General features: G+C 39.0%; 1 protein-coding gene across 7 annotated transcripts in view; it reads right to left on the reverse strand.

Moving 5' to 3' along the window:
• Positions 1 to 875: 875 nt before the first annotated feature.
• LOC127506407 (E3 ubiquitin-protein ligase HECW1) overlaps positions 876 to 26794 on the reverse strand; it is a 60401-nt gene continuing 34482 nt past the window's right edge. For 5 of the 7 annotated variants that reach the window (XM_051882865.1, XM_051882871.1, XM_051882866.1 and 2 more), the window contains 20 exons: positions 25178 to 26512; positions 22915 to 23016; positions 20080 to 20230; positions 19351 to 19460; positions 18276 to 18397; positions 14228 to 14413; positions 13995 to 14129; positions 12663 to 12768; positions 11792 to 11888; positions 11323 to 11406; positions 10896 to 11002; positions 9736 to 9850; positions 9505 to 9618; positions 9203 to 9355; positions 8598 to 8696; positions 7957 to 8086; positions 6298 to 6444; positions 6067 to 6181; positions 4204 to 4402; positions 876 to 2949 (listed from right to left, as the gene is read on the reverse strand). In XM_051882865.1, coding sequence (XP_051738825.1) covers positions 2838 to 2949; positions 4204 to 4402; positions 6067 to 6181; positions 6298 to 6444; positions 7957 to 8086; positions 8598 to 8696; positions 9203 to 9355; positions 9505 to 9618; positions 9736 to 9850; positions 10896 to 11002; positions 11323 to 11406; positions 11792 to 11888; positions 12663 to 12768; positions 13995 to 14129; positions 14228 to 14413; positions 18276 to 18397; positions 19351 to 19460; positions 20080 to 20230; positions 22915 to 23016; positions 25178 to 26512 — 3719 coding nt within the window. In that variant the 3' untranslated portion in view covers positions 876 to 2837. The remainder of the gene's footprint in view (positions 2950 to 4203; positions 4403 to 6066; positions 6182 to 6297; positions 6445 to 7956; positions 8087 to 8597; positions 8697 to 9202; positions 9356 to 9504; positions 9619 to 9735; positions 9851 to 10895; positions 11003 to 11322; positions 11407 to 11791; positions 11889 to 12662; positions 12769 to 13994; positions 14130 to 14227; positions 14414 to 18275; positions 18398 to 19350; positions 19461 to 20079; positions 20231 to 22914; positions 23017 to 25177; positions 26513 to 26794) is intronic. The other 2 variants (XM_051882868.1, XM_051882872.1) reach the window with 1 other exon arrangement.

Below are 26794 nucleotides of genomic sequence, written 5' to 3' on the forward strand. Positions count from 1 at the left end.
TTCAGTACATCAGAACAGGTCCTGTTTAATTTGTTTTTTTTGTTTTTTTCTGAGCAAAAATTAAATATCTTACATTTTCACCATGATTTACAGAAGACACCCACTAAAATGTCATTCAGTGTAACAAACTTGTCAGGGATATTTACAACAAAAAATCTATTTCTGCCATATTAAGGACTAATTCCTTTGACCCCAAATGCTAATTAGTTGTAATTTTACATTTTTTAAACTTTGCCACTATCCTAGGTTTTGACCATTTGTCAGCAAGAATTTTTTACTCATTTAAAATGCAATAAAATTTAGTATGCTCACTTATTCTTTTATATATTTTAATATGAACCGGTCAGAATAAGTTTTTTGTTTAATTTTTACATAAATATAAGTGTTTCACTGTATGAACATTATTTCACCCACATTTTGACATTTTATTCTCCCAAAACTTATTTGAAACCTTAAAAGTAGACATTTTACTTGCATTCAATGTGCTTTCTATTTTTATAAAATGACTTTTGTAAATTTCTCTTGATGCGGACATCTCACGTACACGTTTACCTAGTTAACGAGGACGAAATAAGGACTTTTATTCTTAAATCTAATCATGCATCTTTTAAATTCTAGGGAGTGGATTAATTCAGACATTAAAACTGTATTGTGGTGTCATTACAATAAATGTGCACCTTATCTGACAAGATTTTGCTCTTATTGTGGGCTATTTAAAATATTATTATCCCCTTAAAACAGTGGCTGTTGATGAGATTCTTCAAAACACTGGAGCGAGGCCCTCTAGTGCTGGAACTGTGTAAGGATGAGCTTGAACTTGAGTATTTGTGAGTGCTGGATTGAAGCAACTCCCCACATAATCAATACAATCAGCCTACTACAAAGTGATTGTTTATTGACATTTATGTACAGTTCGGGGCAAAAGCAAAGTCTGTTCATGTCGAACAAATTGACATCAGGAAATTAGGCTGATATACAGTAATTAGTATTCATAAATATTTATATTTACATATTTATTTTCATTAACAATTTAAACAACTTTCATTGCAAGTAAAGGGTTTTCATATGCAATCTCACTGAACTCAAATACAAAAAGAATATAAAATACAAAACTGCCAACAAATAAAAATGATAAAAATACATCATTATAACATCATCAGCTGAGCATTGTACAACAGCAAAAGGTCAGATAGTCATTTCACAATCTCTGTCAAGAAGTAAAACAAGATAGTATGTGTTTAATACACTTCCAAAAGAAGTTAAGATCCATCGGGAACACATTTAATAGATCCCTGGGGAACGGTTTCATAGTTCATGACAGTAAATGCAATGATACACACTTTTATAAGAGCCTGCATGCGTTAAATGGACGTCCAACAAAAATGCAAATAAAAACACATAAAAGCACTACTTAAGATACTGCATACATATAAAATCTGGTCATCTGGTTCTTATTAAATCAGTAATTTTATAAATTTGACTCAAAGTCTGTTTGCATTTAGTTTTACAGTAAGAATTATGAGGGACAAACCAGCTCATGTTTGCATGACTCATCAATAAATTATATTATACATCATTAAGAAGATTTTTGTTTCATTAATAAAGATAAACCTGCAAGGGTCTTAATAAATTTGATAAACTTTACAACAAAATAAAGAATTTCAGAGAAATATAGTGGATGAATCCAGTGTCATTATTATATGAAGCTCATCCCTGATCCCTAAAAAAAAGGATTTGGTTTTAAGAAGAGTTATTTAAACAATTAGAGAGTTATTTCTAATGTGTCCACACAGACCCTGCAGACAGAACGTTCTGATTAGCTTAGCGTTCGTGTCACTAATTTAGTTACACAATTAAGTCGCTTACATCACTGTCGGGTGAGCTTCCACGTGTGCGTCCTGCTTGAGCGCTCAGACTTGAGTTTGACCATTTCTACTCCAAAACAGAATATTTTTAAAGACATCATCAATGTGATTAAAGCAGGCATACTATATGCAGTGTTTGTGTTCAAAAACAGTTTAGGAATTATATTATAATATGCTGTGGTTTGGAGTTCGGCCGACGATATGAGCATGAAAGTGTTGATCAGTGGCTGTGTTTGGAATAGCACGCTACCGTACTATTTATGCAGCATCTATAACGTGCATATCTGTACGCATACATACAATACCCCGATGATGTTTTACATTCGCCGCAATGCACATATGTATCTAGAGCACACTGTGTGGAGTGTTGTATCCCATAATGCAATGTGCCAGTCCTGAACTTGACAAAAAGTTTTCATTTTCACACATTAAAAAATTCAAAATAACTATTTCTGATATGATAACACATGCTAAATTATTAAACATGCAGCGTGATGATGTAACAACAACATTGCATACATTACTGCACTTTGAAGTGTTTATATTTTGCATATTGTGTAATGTTTCGCATACTACAGTATCTTAATAAAATACTGGCAGCATGTAGTACACTATATCATAAGCAATATCTTTCAAACACAGCCAGGCACTGAAAATCCCAGTTCACCAATCAGAAAGCAGATGTACTGATGCCTAACCAACAGAATGATGAGGAGGATCGAGTCAGTCAGTTGAATACAACAGGCTGGAGCTGGTTTTCACCATTGCATATGTTACTTTTGACCCCAAACTCCCGCAAATAAAGAAAAGTACTACATATGTTGTGTTTTAGAGCAGAAGCATGCTATTTCAAGTCATGTGAAGCAAAATTCCCAGATATATTTAGTTTAAAAATCTCTAAAAAGTCTCTCGTGGATTGAGTTATTGAAAATGTATTTACAGTAATAAAAAAACAAAACAAATCTCACGCCTTCACTCCAGACCAAAGGTGCTGGTCTCCTCCACAGCTGTTAGAAGCTTCTCATACAGCATAGTGTACGACGGATAGGGAGGCAAATCCAGGCGGTTGAAGCATGTGTGAGCCCTGCAGGAGACAAAGATACAGGGGTCAAAGGTCAAGAGGGTGATTCCATCCTGGCCTCTGAGTAAATAGGCGACATAAACACTCAATTTCTGTGAGCTGCCTTGCTGTAAAGTACAAACTTTCCCTTTCTCTGTAGCAGCAAAGCATGTGAAATTCTGTATCTGAGTGAGGCATCTGTATCCTTTCCATCACATTGCCCTTATTTAGCTTTGGCTGCTGACGCTGTGCACACACAATGACAAACGCCAAGCCGTTCTTACCCTGACAGAGAAATATGAGCCTGTACTTTAGTGCTGACGGCGCCAGGCTTTGATCCGCAGTCCCTTCTGTTTGCCAGACGAACCGGGAGAAATGAATTTCAAGGTGAAACGCTGGATGCAAATCAAGCCTGTGTGAGCTTTTGAGCTTTCAGGATGACACTTTGTCATCTCGGTTAGCTTTATTTACAAGTCTAAACAGTATGAAAGGGCTTAAAGGGGGTTTCCTTTGTTGTTGTGATTGAATTGCACATCGTGAACAGTGTGGAAGAACCATGGCAGGTAAACAAAACATTAAGCTTACAGAAGACCGCACAAAGAATCTGTTGGTTAAAGCACTTTCTGTGTACTGTGCTCTGTGCTTTTCATTTCACGTCTCGCATTTCTTTCTATTCACATGATAAAGAAGTATGACTACCAAATATAAATTGAAATGTAAGGATCTAAAAGCACTGCTTCATAAAGTGAGATATAATATTCTTTCCATGAAATGTAAGTTATGAGGAATATGAGATGGTTTTTAATATTCAGCCCAGTTCTCTGATCATATGCTAGTCATCTATATGGTAATGTAGCCTGACAAACTTTTTAGCAAAATATGCACATTTAAAATCTTCTTGACGGACCAAAAAGATTTCAGTATGGAGATAGAGGTTAGGATCATGATTTTTTGGTTGTACTGTATCACACTGTGAGTGTATATTAGCTCTGTTTGTTGTTTCCTTATGAGTTCTGACCCAAAAAACTGTGACACGTAACAGTCGGATAGGATGTGCCTCAACACACAAAATAAAATTGCTTTCATCAAACACATTTTTCAATGTAATCGGGTTTTCTAATCAATCCTTGATAAATCGGATGTTTTTCTACCTCAGCTAGCACAGAGCTTTTTCTCCAGAAGAATTAGCTACTACAAAGTCATCACGAGTTACCACATGAAGCTGTGCTTAGCAGTCATTTGGGATTTGTGTGATGTATGTTATCTCATGCAGTATACCTCGGCAGAGAGGTAACCTTTCCCCACTTTTCAATGCAGAAGCGCCGCAGGCCGTTGCTCCCACGCAGTACTGCGAAACCCTCGTAGGGGACGCTGGAGGTGCCCGTCACGAACTGCAGCAGACGCAACCTCTGTTCATTATTGAAGTGCTCCACCGCGGCCCAGAACCAACGCATCACAATGTGCCCATCATGGTAACCTGGAAGTTGACAGTGAAGTTAAATGTGAAGTATGCAGTTTATGTGACACCAGTGGCACCTAGCAGAATTGCAAAAAATAAAGCATATTTTCAAACCACTAAGCAAACGCTCCTTTCGCATGTCGCGCCTCCCCCAACATCACAGACACAGCTCTTACAGATGCTTGTGAAGGATTGTCTCAACAGGTAAAAGAGTAGGCTACTTTCAATAAAAGGTCCAACATATTAGGAATACTTTTAGCTGTGTTGCTATGTGTCATGAGTAAGTAACTGAGTAACTAACAATTTCTCGCTCATAATAAACCCATCCAACGTATCTGCCACTATATGTATTTTCCCATGTAACACATCAGTCATGGTCCCTCACATCTTACAGTAGCTATGCCCCAGACTCTCCACCTGCTTACAGTGGCCACGCCCCAATCTCTCAGCCTGCTACAGTAGCCACGCCCCAAACTCTCAGCCTGTTACAGTAGCCACGCCCTAAACTCTTCACCTGTTACAGTAGCCACGCCCTAATATCTCAGCCTGTTAAAGTAGCCACGCCCCAATTTCTCACTATTGGTTGAGTTGAAAAGATATTGACGGATCTGAGTGGACCGCTCTCAATGCCTAGGGGGCTCACTTTTGGGGGAGATAAACTTACTAATAGTAGTCAATGAACAATAAACTGGGTTAAGAGAATGTATTTTAACATAAATAATCTTATATACTTCACATTTAAACATCAATATGTTGATGTCCAGTGCACTATAAAGCTTTATTCAAAATCCAGTAGTAAGCTGTCTACTATAGGGGGTGATTTCAGACACAGCCCTAGTGATCCTGAATACCTTCATTAGCTGGTACAGGTTTGTTTAATTAGGGCTGGAGCTAGCAATAGAATAATACTAGCATGTTGCTAAACTAACAATGGCACTCTAAAAAGCATTATTATAAATAGCAAAGTAGTTGGGTAAAGTAATCCTTTTGTGATCCTTCTCAATATCGGATGAATGTAATCATTTATAGTCTTTCATAGTCTTGGACAATTTTTCTTCACTGAGCTTGTCATAATGTATTCTGGGAGCGCCTTCTCCACAAAGAAACTAACTCAGAATTCGGTTGAAAAAATCTCATTTAAATTAGGTAAAGTATGAGAAGACAAGAGAATGTGTCCCACTAAAGAGGCCCTTCAGGGGTCTCTATCTGAATGTGCATAGGCTGTGCAGGAAAAGTCAACAGAAGTCTCCAGAGTTTTAAGTGAGGTCATCTCGACACTGTGAAACCACAACACCGCAGGGTTATATGAAATTCTACAGGGTTCACCCGTTATGCTTTCAATGTCAACAGCTCAGTTCTAAGTAATGAACTGCAATCTAAACAGATGGGATACTTGTTTTGGCATTTGCGGTGGGATAAAATACTGTTGACCCTCCATAGTAATTCACAGCAGAGGACCTGAAAGAAAACTGAAACCACTTCAAATGGAACAAATGGTAAGCCTGAGCAATCAAGCGTCTAATCACAAATGAATACCATGTGAACATTTTTCTCCAGTAATTAATGATTTACTGGTCATTTTGAACATTTTTGGCACTATATTGACAATATTACTTACTTTTGACAGAGTAGTTGCCATGTCATTTTATGATATTTTAAAGGCACAGTAGGCATCTGCTCACCTCCTCTATATTCCGTGTTTGATCTCCAGTCATTCAAATCGATCTCGGCCGTCCCTGCAATGACCAGCTCCAGCTCACGGGCATCGAACACTGAAACCAGACGGGAGTCTACAACCTGCGTTGTTAAAAGGAAAAGGAACATCTGACATTCAAATCCTCTGAATCTGATGAGTAAATAATCGTTTCACTAAACCGTTTTGTGTAGATTGGCTACTATTCAAGCTTACGTACCTCATAGAAACCTCTTACAAGGGCTTCTGTCTGCTGCATAACCCCCCTCTCCACCCTCCATCTAGCCATACGCTCAATGTATTCCTTCTTGTTCTTTTCTGTCACTTGGATGTTGGAGCCCCCCGACTTCAGTTCCCTCTCTGTCACCTGTCAAATGATGTAAAAGAGTTTTAAAGGGGACCTATAATGCCCCTTTTACAAGATGTAATATAAGTCTCTGGTGTCCCCAGAATGTGTCTGTGAAGATTCAGCTCAAAATCCCCCACAGATCATTTATTATAGCTTGTCAAATTTGCCCCTATTTGGGTGTGAGCAAAAACACGTCGTTTTTGTGTGTGTCCCTTTAAATGCAAATGAGCTGCTGCTCCCTGCCCTCTTTCTTTAACAGCTTGTGCTTCGGTTGCTCAACAACACCAAAGCTGGAGAATCTCACGCAGACAAAATGAGGATTGTCAGTAACGGTATTCAGCCTTACATTGTTCAAACCGGAGTCGACACTGATGGAGAGACTCAGGAAGAAGTTACAACTTTTAGAATGAAACTGGATGTTTCTGAATGGTTAGTGGATAAATTTATGTTGATTCAACTCATCGACTAGCATGTGCCGTCATGTTAATCTTTTGTGTTGAATTGACCCTCGTTTGTGAAGCAGTCCGGTGTAAAATGATGGCATGACAACAACACTCTACTACAACAACTCTTCCTCTTCTCTAAAGCAGCCCAACATGGCCCCGCCCCCTTTGTTGCATGTTCTTGGTGGCGGGGTTTATGTAAATTTTAGGGTTAGTGATGTCACCAACCTGGGATGAAGCTCATTGTAGTCCCTACCAGCCATTTGTTGTAGTCCTTAAACAACGAATTCTTTAAAAGAAAATACCTCGCTTTGCATTGAACTTTGAGTGTCGTAACTTTGCAGATGTTGTTTATGCTCAAACAGCAACATTACACACTAACTAAAGTTAGTGAAGTGAAATCATAATCAACCACCCCTTTAAGGGTTGGAAAAACTTTTGTTTCAGCAGAAATAATGTTTAGCGATATGGCAGGTTAGAAAGCATGGATGCACCCTCAGCCGCCTATTTTACATTTCTAAAGTTGAAGTCTGTAATTCTTCCCTGTAAAAATATTTATCCCAGATTAATATAAGTAACTATAAGTAAGCCAGGGTTGTCCAAACCTGCTTCTAGAGTGCCAATGTCCTACTGAGTTTAGCTCCAACTTGCCTCAACACTGGAAGTTTCTAGTGATCCTGAAAATCTTGATCTGCTGGTTCAGATGTGTTTAATTAGGGTTAGGGCTAAACTCTGGAGGAGAGTGGCCATCTAAGAGCAAGAATGGACACCCCTGAAGTATCGTGTACATCAACTTGAAGTAACAAGTTGATCTACCAAAGAGTGTAAACCAGTGTTTCTGGTCCTGAGAAACACTGGTGTAAACAATGTAGTTTGGTTTGTTTTGGTGACCCCGACGTGCCATCTTTTACAACTTTAGTACAGTGTGGAAAACTGGCAACCAGGTTTGGTTTGTTATAGGTAATGGAGATGCCTGAGAGTGAGAGTCAACTTTCAAGTTCCTTCAGTACTGATCAATAATCATTATCATTGCAGGCATTTTGGTAAGACGCATGAAAAACCTTCTTCAAGGTGAATTATCCAGCACCTGTCCAAAGACCTCCTCGTTGACTGTAAATGTTAGATCCAGGATGTCAGTGATATCGTTGTCCTTCATCCATTGTAAGCTTTGGTGGAACTCCTCATCCAGGTATTCCAAATCGCTCAAATCTGTCACTCTACAGACCATACAACACAGACATCCAATCAAAAGTCATCATTCCAAACTCTGCTTAAGGCTGGAATACACAACACGACACTGCCCAGATTTTTGCCATGATTTATGGACGAGTTGAGGCTGGTTGCCCAAAAGTCAGAGCCAGTTTACAGACTTGAGTTGACATATTTCAGAAAATCTCATAGTGTATGATCGTCACAGACTTCAGACTATGATTCCATTCAGTCGGATGATATCAAACATGTTTGATATTTCAAGCCGATTTTAGAATTTTTTTTTTATTATTTGTCACGTGTCTCCTAGAAACGAGGCACATGTTTCTGTGTGAGTTTGTTGTGTTCGTATTGACCTTAAAGTAAGCTCGTCTGTGAACCTCAGTCGTTTAGTGTATGATGCCCAGTTTTTCCCTCTGTAACCATTTACAAAGTCGGCAAGTGTATGATACGTAGTGTTCAGAAGTCGTGTAGTGTATTCCAGCCTTCATCTTGACACCAAAAACCATTGAGACTCACAGTCTGAGCAGGGCCTTGTAGAACGGCCGGGTGAAGAAAGCATCCAACAGATACTGGTGGATCAGAGCCAGACCCAAAATACGACCACTGAAACGAAACCTGTGAGGGTCCAACAAAACATTTATTCATATTATAATGTTCTGTACATGCCCTATTGTAATACATATTCTGCTTTTGCTACAATTTCAGGCTTTACCTTGTGGATAGGGCTTGAAATTCAGATACCATGACATAAGCCAACCTTTAAATTCAATTAAAAGTTGTAAATTTGAACACTGACATTCACCAGACGTGCCCTTAGCTTGGATAAAGTTCAAGGCAAACTTTGAGAATTTGTCTTTGTATTTAGTTTCCTGACGCTATAATTTACTCAACAAGAGGGCTGTTTTCCCTGTCAGTCAAAATGCCGAAATGAGAGGCGAAACAAAGACGTAGTGTGACCGCTTCTACATGGCTTTCTTTCCAGCTGACCAGAAGGCATGCAACTCCTCAACCACAGGCCACATCAACCCGACAACTACAAAGTTGAACTTCAAAAACATTCCAAGTCTAAGCAGCAATAATTAGGGATACAGATAGATAGTAAGGTACAAAGAATTTCTCACCATTCCAAATGGTTCTCTACAAATGCAGACATGGGGCTGATCTGCACCATATACGTGTCATTGGCTGAGTACTCAAACAGACCGTAGTATGGGTTAAACAGCTCCTGAGACAACAGGAAAAAGAATTCCCGCGATGGGCCGCTGTAGTCCAAACTATGGAGAACATAAATGCAATATTTTAGATCAGGTAAGAGTGCAGTATGTATGTCAATAGCATGTGTGTGAATGACTGTCTCATCTGACATCATCTTCATCTGCTGCAGTAATGTTCTCTCTGTTGCGTTGTCTTACAGTGGACTCACCCTTCCTCTCCTACAAAGGTGATGTAGAGCTTGTTTCTCTGGAGCTCTTTACGTGAGTAGGCCATTACTTGATTAAAGGTGCCTTCCAGTAAGTGTTCCCTTCGGACGATGAGCCTTGATAGTAGCACAGAATCAAACCATATTAAAATCAATGTACATCATATTCAGAGGTATCTATCTATCTATCTATCTAAAGCACATTCATACTGAAAACACCACAGGCACACTTACTTTATTTTTCCTGGCCCCTGGCCATAGCCTTTAGCCTCCAGCTTCCTGTAAAAATTGCGAAGTTTTGCCTCAAAGTCTCTGCGGTATGGAGCAGGCGCTCTGGCCCTCTGCAAGCCTGTCAAAATAAATAATACCACTGCATATAATTACACATTGGTCTATACATGAACATTTCCTTATTTGAAAATGTCTTACAATTAATTAAAATGAAATAAAAGCATGTTTTCAAGAAAAGATACATTTAATACTACTAAAATTTCTAGGGCCCCCAGAGTGAAGACAACAAAGCAAATGGAGCAGCAGCAGCACCATGCTGTGAAATAATTTTACTTTGAGCTTCCTCATCAAACACTGTCTATCAAAAGCGTACCGAACAGGCTCATTACACTGGTGCTATCAGCACAGCGGGACATCTGCCATGAAATTAAGTCGCTTTAACTCATGTCTCACTGGGGTGTGAGTATATGTGATCAAGCACATGTTTGAAAGAACCGTCTTGACGTGAGGAATCACCAAGAGCCGCTGTGATTTGTTTAAACATGAGGGAACTGACTAGCCAGACTGAAACCACAAATGCATAGGAGAACTGATGCAAGGAACGATTATTCTTGCTGTTTTAGGGAAAAGACTTGTGTTTTGGCAAGCAGCACTGCACAACAGACTGGCTCATGTTTCCACAGACATCTGAACTGGCTTTTAAGAAAAAATAAAAGCTTATAAGTTAGTATGTGGGTGTTTGTTACTGAGTGAAAGAATATGGTTTATTAGAATCTAAAAATTAATAATCTCAAAAGCTTTGAGGCCATCTGTATACTTCTTAACAGGGTCCATTTCTGCTTTTGTCCATGTTCATCTTTCTTTAGTGTGTAATGTTGATGTTTGAGCATGAAAAAGCTCTGCAAAGTTCCAGTTCTTCTCTATATCAGTGTTTCTGAACTCCCTGAAACGCCTCCATTGTAGTCTTGAGTTTTCTTCACAATATTCCTCATTTAAATAATTCATATGCAGAATAAAAGGGCGGGGCCTTAGTTGTGTTAGGGTTAGTAGTGTGTTGAAACTGGCGGTTATGGTAAGGGGCGGGACATTTCCCAAACACGCTCGAAGCGCTTGACCAATAATTAAATAGTAAGTGATTTCCAAACCCTTGGATGTGATCATACCAGGTGAACTCTGAGGCGAGGATCCAGGAGAGCAGCGTGGAGAGAAGCTGAGGCCGGGGTGGAAGGAGTGAGATGGAATATACGACATGATCTCCTCATCAAATAGACTGCAAGGCGGAGAAGAAAATTATTAAAATGCACACATTAAATGTAAGATGTTTTGATGTTTAACTGTTTGGAGAGGCTGACTAGATGATTAAGCCACTTATTTCTAGTCCCGCATGTTGGTCCCTGTGAGTGAGTCATAAGTCAAAGTGCTTTTGTTTGAGGAGTAATCTGACTGCCAGAACACCGAATCAAACACTGAGGATTGTGTTCAAACGCACTGGCTTACTGTTACTGCCTGTCAAGTCTTGTGGTTGTGCTTTACAACTAAAACATGAAAATCATGCACAGTTTCTCCTGCAACACACTGTAGTCACTGTACCTCAACAGCATGACCAGGTCAGCGTCACAAGACAGCTTTTCAACACCTTGAGGACCTTCAGTCCTGATGTAATGGATCTTCTCCCTGAGAGAAAACATGTAAACTTTCACACAATCTCACATTTCCACTCTCGCTTCCTTCTTTCCACGTTAAATCACTTTTGAAAGGTCTGATCTAATGGAATGTTAATTGTTTTTAGAAGTAACAGTAGTGCACTTCACCCGGTTGAATGGAATTATAGTGTGCTATTAAGATAATGTTCAGCTCGCTGCATTAGTGCTGCTGTTAATGCACACTGTACATTATACAAAGTCAAATGCTGATTCACAGTCACAAACTTTGTTCTTTCCATGTTTCAAGCATCTTTATAAGACTGTAACTGTATTGCTATATGAGATTAACACTACAATGTTAGTTGCAACTTGTTATTTTTGTATTATCTATATATAGTTTTTGAGACAGGCCTCACCTGAGTGTGTGATTTCTGGCGAGACTGGGCTGGCGTTCCTGCAGCATGTCTAGTATGTTTGGCTGGCGGAGGAAAGCCACAATCTTGTCATTGTAAGCTGAGGGTGAAGAAATGTGATGAATTACTGAAAGTCATATAGAGTGCATAAAAAATGTATTGTGGAGATTTAAAAAAAAAAAGTACAAATGGTAATGTGGTCAAAATATTGCAATTTATACCATGGTCTATCTGAATACTCGATTCTGATTGGCTGGCAAGAAAACTGTTTAATGCACAGGTAGTTCCAGGTCAGTTTAATCACCGTTCTATTATTATTACATGCACACAGATGACTGTAATATTGTGAAATATTATTACAATGTAAATCAGCTGTTTTCTATCTGAATATACAGTAAAATATAATTTATTCCTGTGATCAAAGCTGAATTTTCAGCATCATTACTCCAGTCTTCAGTGTCACATGATCCTTCAGAAATCATTCTAATATGATGATTTGATGATCAAGAAACATTTATGATTATTTTCAGTGTTGAAAACAGTTGTGCTGCTTCAGATTTCATTTTCAGGATTCTTTGATGAACAGAAAGTTCAAAAGAACAGCATTTATTTGAAATAGATTTTTTTGTAGCATTATAAATTTCTTTACTGTCACTTTTGATCAATTTAACGCATCTTTGCTGAATAAAATAATTTTTCTGTCCTCAAACTTTTGACCAATAATCACTTCTTCCACTCAATGATCCACCAACAATGAACACAAAGTACATGTTTTTTTCTTTCTTTCACTCTTCAGGTTGGTCATGTGTGATTTGACTGATACTTTGGTCACCATCACGAGCGAGACAGAGCCGTCTCACATGTGTTGACTAACCAAGAGGCACTGAATCCGGCTGGTTTTGGCTCCTGACGGCAGATACTACACCATGTCCAGCTCTGCCCACCAGAGACGCTCCTCTGCTGCGGGACACGTCTGACGCCTGAGAGAACACAACACATGATCAAAACTAAAGAGGCCATATGATGCTGTTGTAAAAGGTTTTTGTGTGTAACAGAATAGGTTAACATGCTTTAATGTTCAAAAAAACACATTATTTTCACATACTGTACATTATTGCTGTTCTCAGTCTGTCTGAAACGCTCTGGGGTGTGTTTCCCAAAAGCATCGGTAGCCAACTAACATCGCAAGTTTTGGTGTTTCCTGAAACCATCGTTCAAACGAACATTCGCAAACCACATCGCAAACTTGTGTGGTTGGAGCGACAGCTCTCGGGCTGTGGTTAGAAGCATAGTTTCTTGTTTTTAGGACATGTGGACTTAAAAAATCATTATCTTCAGCAAAATTAGCATTAAGTACAATGTATATCTTTTATTTTGAATATACGCAAGTATCATTTACATATTTTAGTTTGTCAAGAGATTTTAAGCAGTGTTTTTGAAGAGTGCGCATGTGCATACGAACAAGCCTATGATTGAATCTGGACTAAAGCAAAATAACTGAGAAAAAGAAGTAGTCCTCAGATGAAATGTCCGTAATTTATAGCAGAAAATCCAGCATTACTTCGATCTCAAACGGATTCATTTAAAGAAGTTATTACTCCACCACCTGCGTGACATCATTCACCAATGTGACTGAACGGCCGACAGGTTTGCGACAGTACGGTTTCGGGAAACAGTCGTGACTAGCTAGTTGATTTGCTCAACGATGTATCATACTATGGTAGTAAAGCTGGGAGTTACGTCGTTGTACGGGAAACGCACCCCTGATTGAGCTCTGGTTCCTACAAAGCCCCGCCTTCCAAAAAGCCCAGCGTGCTCTGATTGGCCAGCTGGCCCAGTGCGTTGTGATTGGCCAAACACCTCCAGTGTGTTTCTGAAAATGAAACGCCTCTAATATCGAGTTTCACCTTCCAAGGCTTCGAAAGCATCTTTTTTCAGAAGGCCAAAAAAAGGAGTTTTACTTTTGAATCAAAATATACAGACAACACTACAACTCACTGAAGCCCCGCCTTCTTTCTTTGAGAATCACATTGTGACAAACATTTGTGGAAGTAATCTGGACATGGATCGATTCGATGGCATAAATCCCTTTGTGGGAGAATATGAGCTTAGTAACTTTACAGATCTTTGCAGGCCTCTTTAAAGAAAAAGTCTGACATGACGTATCTTTCCTCATCATGTCTGTGTGTTTGTGTATGTGCTGCACCTCTCCGGCACTGTAGCTGCGCAGTCTCTGTAAGTGTTGTCTGTGTGTGAGGTGGCTGGGCAGTCGTCCGTTCTGAAGGGGAATCCTGGGGTCAATGAAGGTCGTTGCCCGACTGTTGTGGTCCACGAAGAATGACTACCAAATCAAAACATGTCATTAAGCATATCACCCATCACTGTTTTCCATACACTAACCATCGCAGTGAATGTTTGAGGCGGTGTGGAAGAGCTCACCTTTCCCTGCGGATCGGTCTTGATCTCCCAGCCTCTCGGGAGCTCCAGATGAGTATCAGCGAATTTGTTGAGGAAAGTGACGAGGTCGCGGTTGTGCTGATATCGCTCAAAGTTGCGTGCGTCTCGCCGTATTTTCAGAATCATGTGCTTCAGGCAGGTGCTGTTAGTAAACATCCTATATGCACCCTGAGGCGAAAAAGACACATAAAAACAAGTAAAATATTTGATTACGCTTTATTTGATGGTCCACTTTAGACATTCTGACTATAAGTAACTTGCAACTACATGTCAACTTATTCTACTAACCCGAACCCTAAACGAGTCTACTAATACTCTAATGAGAGTCAGTTGACATGCAGTTGAAGAGTTACTAGAATGTCTAATGTGTAACCAAATATCTAAGCTATAAAAATATCTGTAAAATATCTTATAAATTAAAGAATTACCTGCTTCTCAGGGAAATTTATCTTGATATAAATTGAATATTTTTAATAAAAAATAAATAAAGTGCTGGAGATGCTAACTCCGTTTATTATTGTAATAATTTTGGACTGTATTCTAATCAACTAATCAATTAATTCTTATTTACGTTCTTAAAGTGACAGTGAAATGGAAATAGCGACAGATCTTTTCCTCTGTATTTTGAAAAGTGGGGCGGCGACTACATTTCTATGCACCACTTGTTGATTGGATGCTGAGATGTGGGCGTGGCACGAACGTGAGCTTGCAGGGGCGGGGTTTAATCGCACTAAATAATTGGAGAAGTCCTGCGTATGTCACAAGAGAGAAGTCTGCCGTTTTTTACTGGAAGATCCAGTTCTGACATTTTTGATTAAACATTACAAGGTCAAACAACGAAAAAAGAAAGAAAAAAGAACCTTTTGCACAGATGAACTGTTCACAGTAAGATCTATGACATGAAATTAGAAAATAAACAAGGTAGATTTTTTTTCTCTAGCTGCTGTAACTGTGGTTTATGAAACACATTTGTAATGGCAAATACATAAATAAACAGGGTGAATTTTCATTTTATGTCGACCTTAACAAATGTTATTTTTGAAAGAATTTCAGGGCTCAACAACGAGGACTGCCTAACCAGGCCTCACGAAAGTTTATCATTTGCACATGTTTTTAACTCTTGCTGATTTAAATAATCAAGCACAAGAAGATGTGAAAGAGAACTTAATTCAGTACTCATGCTGTTTGAGAAGTTTTGTGTGCGACACATCCGGAAATGTAAATACTGAATTGTGTTATCTTTCACGTCTTCTTAAACTTGAATGAACATATTCACACAAAATTATGTCAAAATGCCCTTATTGACGAGTATCCGTCCTTGTAAACACAGTCATTTATATCTTAAGTGAACGTAAACCGTTGAGAAAGAAGACGCATGTTGGATCCATGCATTTGGTCTTAAAGTGACAGCAGCCAAATAAACCTGCTGGTGTCGATGTTTTTAATGTTAATCAAACTACAAAAAACAAAGAAAAAAAACACTCATTATTCTTGACTGAATAACTTTTGTAACTTTAATAAAGACTAATCTTTATTTAATTTATACAGTGAAGAATATGCCGTTTTATTTTACATTTAATTTCAATTTCTGTACTTGAAAACAGCTGTCAGACCTGAAAAACCTGAAAAGCACTGTTTATTTCTGCTGTATTGTATGTATTTGTGCTATTGATTGTAATTTGATTATTTGTTTTTATTTTATTACTGACTCTTTACTTATCTTTAACAATATTTAAAATGTATATAAGTTAGGCTAGCAGTGTCATAGCCTTATTTACTAAGGTTACATGGGTCAAAAACAACAAAGGCTATTCTATTTTAATTTATTTGTTACTTTTTTTGTGGTGGGACAGACTGGACCAGTAGAAAAAATCCTGTATATTCAGCCCTGAATATTCAGTTACAGTGGATATTCCTAATGTTTCATGTCAAAGGTCATATTTGGGTTTCTAACACCAGGATATTGGCTCGTCTGGATGTGACAATCATATTAATGCATGTTCTTGTGAATGTAAATCAGTCACCTGGTCTGATATGGAGTGTGTTATGAAACCGAACACACACACTGGGACTTCAGTATAATCATGAATATTCAATCAATGCCTCGTGTTTATGAGAACGAGGTCTTTGTACGTGACCCGAAACAGAATAAAGGCATCTCTGAGAGCAGAACACCGACACAGAAACACACAAAGATCTGCACCGTACAAGCTCTCACATCCACTCGCACAGATCCACTTCTGTCTCGGCACGCTTTATCTTTGACTTGTTAATGTCTGTTATCTGTCTCCTTTGCAGCAGAGGAGCTTATGTGATCAATAAAGAGGGAATCTGCAAATAGTTCAATCAATATCAGCCTTCAACTAAAGTGCAGTCTGCTCGTGGACAGTGAGAGTTCACAAGCGCTCGGCTGATTCCGGTAACATCCTCAGAGTCTGGATACACCGGAGCAAATAAAGCCACTTCCACACGAGTAAAACACATCAGAAGAACTCAATGCACTGGATACAAACGGTTACCCAGCGCACAGGGAACGTTCTGGCAAAACAAACGTTCCTCCAGAAACATTATTAGAACGTTCATTCAAAGTTATCTGGTCTTTAATAACGTTCTCAAAACATTAACACAAAAACATTATTTATACATCATCATGCTTATCTGAAACATTTTAGTTGGGCGTTAGTCTACCTTTTGTCAGAAAGTAACTTTTCATAATACTTGCAAAAAGATTAAATGGAAAAAACAAACCCTTAATGTTTTTTTTTTGTTCGTTTTTTTTCTAACATAACCAAGAAAAAAACATTTAAAATGTTGAGAACATTCAGAAATAATGTTTTCATAACTTAACGGGAATGTTAGCAAAATGTTCTTAGAACACATTTTTGTCATCAATTTGACCCTCGTGTACTTTTGCAGGTCAATTTGATCATTTTTGATTTTTGAGTTGTCGGAAATATCAGTAAACCTAGAATTTTTTTTTTTTTTTTTTTTTTTAAGGCAACTGTACAGACCCAAAATAATAACATGTCTTGGTTATATTCTTGTTATTTTAGTTTTTTACTACCCCATGAAGCTAAAAAAGAAGCTTCTCAAAGTTTGTGAAAATATAAAGTTGTTTTACCTGTTAACTGTCTGTCCCACTTTTTGAGCACCGACTTGAAAATGGGTTTTCCAACTTAAATTGTTGGAAAACCTTTTTAAAGGTTTCTTTTTAAAGGGAACACTTCACAGATTATTGTAGAAGTAAAAAAAAAAAAAAGTTGTAAAAGTAAAGTTTAATAAAAGTTATAAATTTTATATAAAATATATATTTTACAAACTTTTTTTAGGTTGATCTCTCAAAAAACCACTTTCAGTGAGATTTTTTTGTGCGCAGTACCAAACTTTTCCACTAGATGACATCCAGACTCCACCGTGACCATATAAGGACTCTTCCATTTCCATATATGGCTTGAGTGATCTGAACCATGAAGCAGACATTCAGAAGAAGTTTGTGCAGTAATGTTAATATTTGATTTGAATTCAATCCCTAAAACACATATAAAAAACATACGGAAAGAACCAGAGCGTGTGTTATAGTTTGGCACCACATCACAAATGAAGAATCTATCGCTATTTATCTATTGCTCTGTCATTTCTTTTGAAAATCAGTCATCAAATATGAAAACTAGAAGCTTTCAAATGATATATAGTTTGTCAATATTAGGTTTAGACTTTGATATTTATGTTATAAATGTATAATAGCAAGTGTCCCACAGGTGCGGGGAGGGGCAGTCTTCAAAACAGTGGTTAAAAACATTTTTATAAATCATAAATTCAGATATTTATTCTTTGTAATGTGTGAAAAGTATTGATATTAAAAGTTTTTGGGGAATTGTATTGAACCCAATTAGGATCAATTTGACCCGGACCATACAGTGACCAGAAATCAAACAGAGCACGAGGGTTAAATCTGCTTTCTGCAAGACAAAACACACAATGTACAAGAACACACATGAAAACACGTGTGAAGCATGTCATCGTGACTTACGTAGTTTGCATGGAGGACGGTGAAGAACTCTGGGTGTGTGACGAACTTCACGGCGGGACACTGGAGCAGCAGCGTGACGTTCTGGTTATTCACAGGAGACGAACAGCCTTCTCTCCTCTGATCTACACACAGTACAGTCACAAATACTGCCTTACTTACAGTTTGATTACAGGGTTTTTTGCAATCACTAGGTTTCATTCAGATCTCTTCACAGTGAACACAGCATCAGTCTGTGTGAGCTAAACTGAAGATCATTCAGTGACAACATCATTCAAATGACATCAATTATTTTCTCATTCAGACACAAACAGCATCAAAACTCTGTATACCTACAGGCCAATTTGAACATTTACATGTTTTTATCAGAACTTAACATAATACAAAACTGAATAAGACAGTAATTTGCTAATTTCTACCGTAATACCATTCAGAAAAAATATTCCTAACTTAAAAAAATTGAAATACTATCAAAACTATCAAAATCCTAGACAAGTGTTAGTCTTTCATTATCATCTATAAAGGAGACAGTTTTTTCTGTAATGTGCTCACGGATCATGTGACATTTACTGCAGTGAACTCTGAACACTGTGTGTGTCATTTTACAAAACAAATCATTGTATAATGCTCCTGTTGTGAGTGTTTTTTGAATGACAGTGTGTTTGTTGGGTGAAACCTCTGCAAGTGTTGATTTGAGACATGAATGAAGCGCTTTAGTAGTTTTACAATGTGAATTTTACTGCTGTGATTGGTAAGAAGAACTGTGTTGAAAAAGAGACCTAAGTATGTGTCCTGACTGTAAAAAACTGTAAGCTTGGAAGAGTTTTTCTTGTACAAATGTAAAAAAAAATTGAATTTCTAATCAATAAATGCATCCGAGTTGGAGTTTAGATGATAACTTATTTTCAATCTACTTGTTTCTACAAGCACGTCACCTTCTGGATGAATTATAAACAGAGATACATGCATTTTTAAGTTGAAATTAAACATCTACGACACATGATCTCTTCACTGGCAGCCATGTTTCTACACAAACACACGGTCTTCATGTCAAAAACAGCACGTGAAGAAGGCCGACCTGCAGCTTGCGGTGTGGATTCACTCTCTGTGTCTCCTCCGGCGCTCCTCTCAGGCCCGCGACCGGCCGGTTCGTCTTCCGTGGCCATCGTCCTCTGGATGTTCTGATACCTGGAGACAAAACAACATCATGCATCATTACTCCAGTCTTCAGTGTCACATGATCCTTCAGAAATCATTCTAATATGATGATTTGATGATCAAGAAACATTTATGATTATTATCAATGTTGAAAACAGTTCATATTTTTGTGGAGACTGTCATACATTTTATTCTTCAGGATTCTTTGATGAATAGAAAGTTCAACAGAACAGCATTTATTTGAAATACAATCTTTTGTTGCATTATAAATGTTTGTCACTTTTGATCAGTTTAATGCGTCCTCACTGAATAAATTATTAATTTCTTTCAAAGCACTGAATTATCACAGTGATATTTGAGTGTCCTCTAGGTGGCAGCATCACCTCAAATATACTTTTAGATGGAGCTGTTTTTACTCCATTCATTCCCTTCTAGTCAATTCACTGTCACAACAACAACAACACATTTAGGACACATTTTCCCAGCTCCCTTACAGCAAGCTTCGAAAGACTGCATCTTTATTAAGAGAATGTCACGACTGCGCTGATTAAAGCCTGCAATTATGAACTAATAAATACATATTCTACAGGGCATACACTCATCATATGCCAGGATAACGGCGTTAATGAGAATGAGACAGCGTTCACACCTCCTGTTGAGCTGCTCCATCTGGTGCGTGGAGCCGGATCTCGGGATGCCTGAGCGCTTGGCGGCGTGACTCGGCCTCTGCCACGTGGTGGTGCGGTTCACATGATCCACGTAGAAAACACGGCCGTGACTGTCGATCCGGGCTTCCCAGTCTGCGCCAGTTATAAAGAAATATGTAAGCTTACATACAAGAAACATAAACACGTACGATCAGACTGAGTAGAGGAGATTAACAGTAAAGTTTGTTCACACATCATGCATATAATATAATGTATATGCAGTTCAACGCATAAAACACAACAGTTTGAACTGAATTTGAATTGATGTTAGCAAACAAGATGCAGAAGAAAAGTCTAGTTTTTAATAACTTCTCATACACACACAATATAAGGAATATTTCTAGACATTAATATTAATAATCAATGTTCGAAGTCGCATCATTATGAGTATAATTTGTATTTATTGTATACATTTTAATAAAATATTATCTAAATATTATCTGTATGTTACAAAAGCTTTCTATTTCAAATAAATGCTGTTCTTTTGAACTTTCTATTCCTTAAAGAATCATGAAAAATAAAATGTATGACAGTTTCCACAAAAACATGAACTGTTTTCAACACTGATAATAATAATAAATGTTTCTTGAGCATCAAATCATCATATTAGAATGATTTCTGAAGGATCATGTGACACTGAAGACTGGAGTAATGATGCTGAAAATTCAGCTTTGATCACAGGAATAAATTACACTTTACTATATATTCACATAGAAAACAGCTGATTTACATTGGAATAATATTTCACTGTTTTTACTGTATTTTTGATCAAATAAATGCAGCTTTGGTGAGCAGAAGAGACATTGCATTACACACAAACATTATAAAATCTTACCGATCACAAGCTTTTTAACAGTAATGTACCATGTTAGTGTTTGTACTGTAGTTTTGATATATTTTATAAATTTCATTCCAGTCATTCTAATTTCTGCATCTTGTGTTCTGCACATCTCAACTCAAAGTCATGAACTGAACAGAAGCCAATTGTTAAACTGAAGCCCGACATACAGAATATACATGAAAACAAACATGTGGAGGACCATGAAGAAGCACAGCATCACACACACACACACACACACACACACACACACACAGGCATTTGGGTGTTGTACGATCATAAATAAGATATCATTATACTTTGGGCGCGCTAGAGCACTCGGCGAGGAACAGGATTTGATGTATTAGTCTCTCTGAGTCACACATACCTGTTTCTGAACACAGACAGATGTTTTCCCAAAACACATTAAAGGGTTAGTTCACCCAAGTGTAAGGATAATGACAGGGAAGAGAAGAGATTGTTGGATAAAGTCGTTATTTTTGTTTTGTTTTTGTGCACAAAAAGTATTCTCGTCTCTTCATAACATTAAGGTTGAACCACTGCAGTCACATGACTGTTTTAACGATGTCTTTAGTACCTTTCTGGACCTTGAAAGTGTTGATTATATTGCTGTCTATGGACGAGTCATAAACCTCTCGGATTTCATCAAAAATATCTTAATTTGTGTTCTGAAGATGAACGAAGGTCTTACGGGTGTGGAACGACACGAGGGTGAGGAATTAATGACAGAAATTTCATTTTTGGGCGAACTAACCCTTTAATAGTTAGAAAATCAGTAAACAGATGTCAATCAATACAACAAATCCCACATGATCCATTCATTTATCTTCATTATCCACTTGAGATGTTGGACTGACAAGTTCACTGCACATTTCAACAATTCTTTATATTATATATATATAGTATAATTTTCTGTAAAAATATGACCCAAAACATCATCAGATGTTCACAAAAGTCCTAAAAGTAGACAAAGAGAACCCAATCAAACAAATGAGAAAAAATATATACTTTTTGTCAATTATTTATTGAGGAAAAATGATCCAGTATCATATCTGTGAGTGGCAAATGTGTAAGTATAAGTTACCCAGTGTACCTTCTAAGCAGTTAAAGGTCTCTTTCACGTTGGCTGATGTTCATGAATTTTCCTCCACTTCCAAGCAATTTAACTGGGATTTGAGAATTATTGGCTTCCAACTACATTTTGAACATTACTTTGAAAGTTAAATCATCTTAACTGACTTGCTTTTGAAAGATCGCTTTAAACACAAACTCAGCATGCATACTCAGCCTCTCTGCAGCCTATCACTATGGCAACTGAGAAGAAAGCCCTTGAGAGATGGGATCAGACCATCACTTATCTCTTGAGAGACAAGCTCATTTATGTCAATTGTGCTTTGAGTTCTCCGGAAATCCCTCTCGAGCAGCGCTTTACACGGAAAAGAAGAGTGTGCAGATCAATTCTGACACCAAAAAGCATGTGTTCTTTCCATTTATGAATCTTGTTTTCCGAAACAAGCACATGGTGTTGTGTACTAAACACCCAGACATATTCAAAGCATTCATTTACCCAAATAGTAACTCATTTCTTGAAGTTTCTCTGCCAGTGTTATTCAAAAACCTGCTACAGTCTGTCACCCTTTTTCTGTGACAAATGAACTATAATGGTGCTTGATTGAGCATTTGTAATCAGATATCTAACACAGTCTATTTTATGTTTCGCCGATGAATTTGTACAATCTCATGACGGTTATGTCAATGTCAATGATAAGACTGCATTGATGAAGATGATGGAGTGAGCATTCAGAAACATGGCCTGATGGGATAGGGTGAATCTCATGTCACACACACTTCTAACACTCAGACACACACATTCCCATGCAAATGAAGGTAGCAGGTTAATGGCGAAAGCGAGGGAAAGGTGTGACTCAGGAAAGCTTACTTGGTGGTAATGGTTCATCAACACTTGGGTAATGGTGGGGATCAGACCGCAAAGCAGGAAGCTGAGTGAATGCGTGATGACTGCATTGCAAATGACAACTGCCTACAAACAAAACCAAAATACAGGCCCATGACTTATGACGATCTACATATGCCATAAATCAGCGGTTCTCAATAACATTTATATTTTCCAATGAGGTCCTGAAGCAAATCAAGTTGAGAACCACTGCCATGAATAATATATAGGTTGAATTCAGAACCAAAATTGTCAAAAAGTGGCACAAGTTTACTTGAATTCACCCTATATACTCTAAATCAGAATCATAAATCAGAATCAGGTGTCACATCTATGTAATATCTTGAAAACAAAGATATCATGGACAAGGTAGCCTTTCTGGTGTCTGTCAAATAAATGGTGTCAGAGGAGGTGAAAGACTAATTAGGGAGCCATTATCTTTTCTCATATTCATCAGTGTGCCTGAGGTTCAGCAGTAATTCATAACTCATAACTGCACAAGCCATTTCACTGCGCAAGCAGCACTGCCAGTTATAAGTGGAATGACTTTTTTTTCTCCACTGATGATGTTATTTTAAAAACATAACCATAGAAAGCTAGCTGAAAAGTGCACTCAGTGTTATGTATTCTCATAGAATGAGTGTTCAGTACCATTCTACTCATTGTATTTCTGTAGTATGCAGTGTGTACTTTAGACGCAGCATTAAAGCAGTCTATATACACCTAGATGACCAACTACAAACAGTACAACAGCACACTGCACAGAACACTGCATCCCACAATGCACTGCTGACGACTGATCTGGAAACAATATCAGGTGCATTTTCAACATAACTTTCTTATGGAAGCTTGTTTCCTCCACTGAATAAAAAAGGATAATTGTGACTTTTATCTCACAATTATGACATTTTTTCCTCACAATTGTGAGTTTACAACAGAATTGCGAAATATAAACTCACAATTGCAAGAAATAAAGTCAGAATTGTGAGATATAAACACACAATTCTGACTTTTTTCTCACAATTCTGACCTAATTTTTCACATACTTCAGACGTACTACATCCGCCATGTTGTTACTGTCATGTGACCTACTAGCGTTAGTTGCGTTGCTTCACTGCCTTTCACAAATACTCTCCCATGGCCTCATGGGATAGCAAAGTGTCCAGCAAATGCGCACTTCACAATCTCACCAGAAGAATAGGTCATCCGGGGACTTTTCGCCTACCGTTTCTCGAATACTATGCATTCAGACATGCTACTCTGTTGGCATACTGTATTTCGTATACTATAGCCTCGTTTCCACCGAAATTACCTGGAACAATTTGTCCCAGGAACATTTCTCCCCCAGACCTGTTGCTGTCTGTGTTTCCATGGTGGTCTAAAGTACTGTGAAGATAAGCCCGGTGTTGTAGGACTGTGCACGACTTTCCAGTTCCCGCTGGATTTCATCCTCCGCATATAGGCTTAATAAAGCCTGAACCTCGTCTTTGGTCCATCGGTCATATTTTTAAACTCCAATGTTGATTCGAATAGCAAACAACTCTTACTGCACGCACCGCAACAGACTTTTAAAACTGGTGGCTGAAATAAAACGCTGCGAGTCAACCAATCAAAATGCAGCGTGAACTCAACCAATCAGCATGTTCAGCACTCAAGTCCCACCCCTGAAAGTTCCCGAATGTTGAAAAAGTACTACCTCATGAGCAGGGATGTTTTGAGGGGAGAATTTTTACCCAGAACTTTATATAGACCCTAGTTCCTGTGGTCGAAACACACCGAGTACCACCCCAAAGTCCCTAGTTCCTGTGGTCGAAACACATCACGAGTACCACCCCAAAGTCCCTAGTTCCTGTGGAAAGTTCCTGCGGTGGAAACGGGGGTGGAAAGCAGGATGCTAACGTGAGATAAAATTAACCAAATACTGACTATTTGATCTTCTTTGATTAAGAAGCAAACCCTACAAATCCCTGCTGAAAAATCCAGCATAAATCAACACAAATTTCATGTGGTCCAGTCTGGTTTATGATGTAGCTGGTGGACCAGCATAGTAATGCGGATCTCAAGCATAACTGAGCTGGTGTAGCTGGTCCACCATTACTCCCACTTCCCAAGCTGGGGGGGAGCAACCAACATCCCTGGTCCCAGGAAACCTAATGCTGGTGACCAGCAATGCTGGATTTTTTAGCAGGGACATCAAAGAGTTTAGCAAGACCTTTCACCAATGCGTAATTTGGATAAGGCTCCTCACCTGATGGCCTAACACTGGGCCCAGCTACTGGTGACACCTCCACCGCCCCTTCCCTCTGGGGACTTTCCTCTGACGACGACTCCCTCCACTGAACCGACCCGTCTCCTGGCTCCCTTATATCTGGACTCTGCATTGAGTCCGAGACTGATTCAAAAGCACTGTTCTCCTCCTCCTCTTCCTCCTGCGAGGAGAAAACAGTGCTCTCCGACAGACGTGTGCTGTCAACTGAAGAGAGGCGCGTATGGCTGCAGAGGTGGTTACGCCCCTCGTAACCTGAGTTACTGTAACAGGAAGTGCTGTAACAGGACGTGCTGTAACACGAAGTGCTGTAGCAGGAGTTGTCGCACAGTTCGCACTCACTGACTCGAGGTTCCCTTCTGCTTCCACCTCCACCACCCACTTCCCCGTCCTCGCTGTCCGGCCGGAGGGTGTGAGGTGAGGGTCTTTCACCTTCCAGAAGATGGTTGAGTTCAGACAAGCGCTCGATGGAGAGGCTACGTGGTAGGGTACGCCTGCAACAAGGTCTAGGACACTCAGGCACGATGGATGGAGACTGAGCTTCAGACACCTCATCTTCATCCTCTTTGTCCTCTTGGGGTTTGACAGTGATTTCCTCTGAGGATTCTGGGTCAAGAACCTCGTCTTCATCTTGGCTGTCATGGTGGCACTGAGCTGACGGCAAGCTGTGCAGCAAATGATGAATGCGGATGTAGTGAGACCGTGGTGTCTCAGGTTCTTCACAGGCTGAGGCGATGACTGTCTCTAATTCGGACACGGGAAGCGAACAGGGTCGGCTCTTGCGCTTCAAGGCACCCCGCATCCTTGGGGAACAGGGTTCTTCCTCGTTCCCATCTCCTTCTACCCTCATGTCAACATGCTCTGAGCTTGTGTCTCCCTCAACATCTACATGCTCTCCAGGTGGTCCCATTTCATCTCCTCCACCTGTGTCTTCAGGATCATGGTTCTCCAGTACCTCCAAAGGAGTCTCAGCCACAGTTTCCTCCCCGGACTCTATTTTTCCAGGGTCTTGCTCCACAGTTTCTCCTTGAGTGGCGTCACTCAATAGTGTCTCTCCTTGAGCTGTTACAAGCTCATCGACTGATCCTTCTGCTTCTGGTTGGGGATCAGCTATAGAGGTGAGCAGCACAGCATCTTGGGTCTCTACGTCTGGAGGACATTCGGCAGGTGGCTCCAGGATGTCAGGTCCCAAACTCAACGCATCCTCCATAGGCAGATCAGAAGCTGGTGGTTGGTCGTCGTTGGGCTCCAGCTCAGCCTGCTGGTCAGGTACTACATCAAAGACTGGAATTGCATTGAGGGACACTTCCTCATCATCTACCAATGAGAACAAACAAATCTGTCAGTACGGTTAAACAGACCAACTATGAAATACCCCACCTTTAGCAATAATCAGTACTTGTGTAGAAATTTCCTGTCTTAAACATGTGGAAAAACAGTACATTTAGGGGTACAACAGCTTGACACTGGAGCAGTACACTTAAATGGACACATATTAGTACTTATTTAGCCATACAAGTTCATAGTAGTACATTAAAGGGATAGTTCACCCAAAAATGAAACTTATCCCATGATTTACTCATTCTCAAGCCATCCTAG

The sequence above is a fragment of the Ctenopharyngodon idella genome, chromosome 23, assembly GCF_019924925.1.
Source record: "Ctenopharyngodon idella isolate HZGC_01 chromosome 23, HZGC01, whole genome shotgun sequence".
NCBI classification, from domain to species: domain Eukaryota; kingdom Metazoa; phylum Chordata; class Actinopteri; order Cypriniformes; family Xenocyprididae; genus Ctenopharyngodon; species Ctenopharyngodon idella.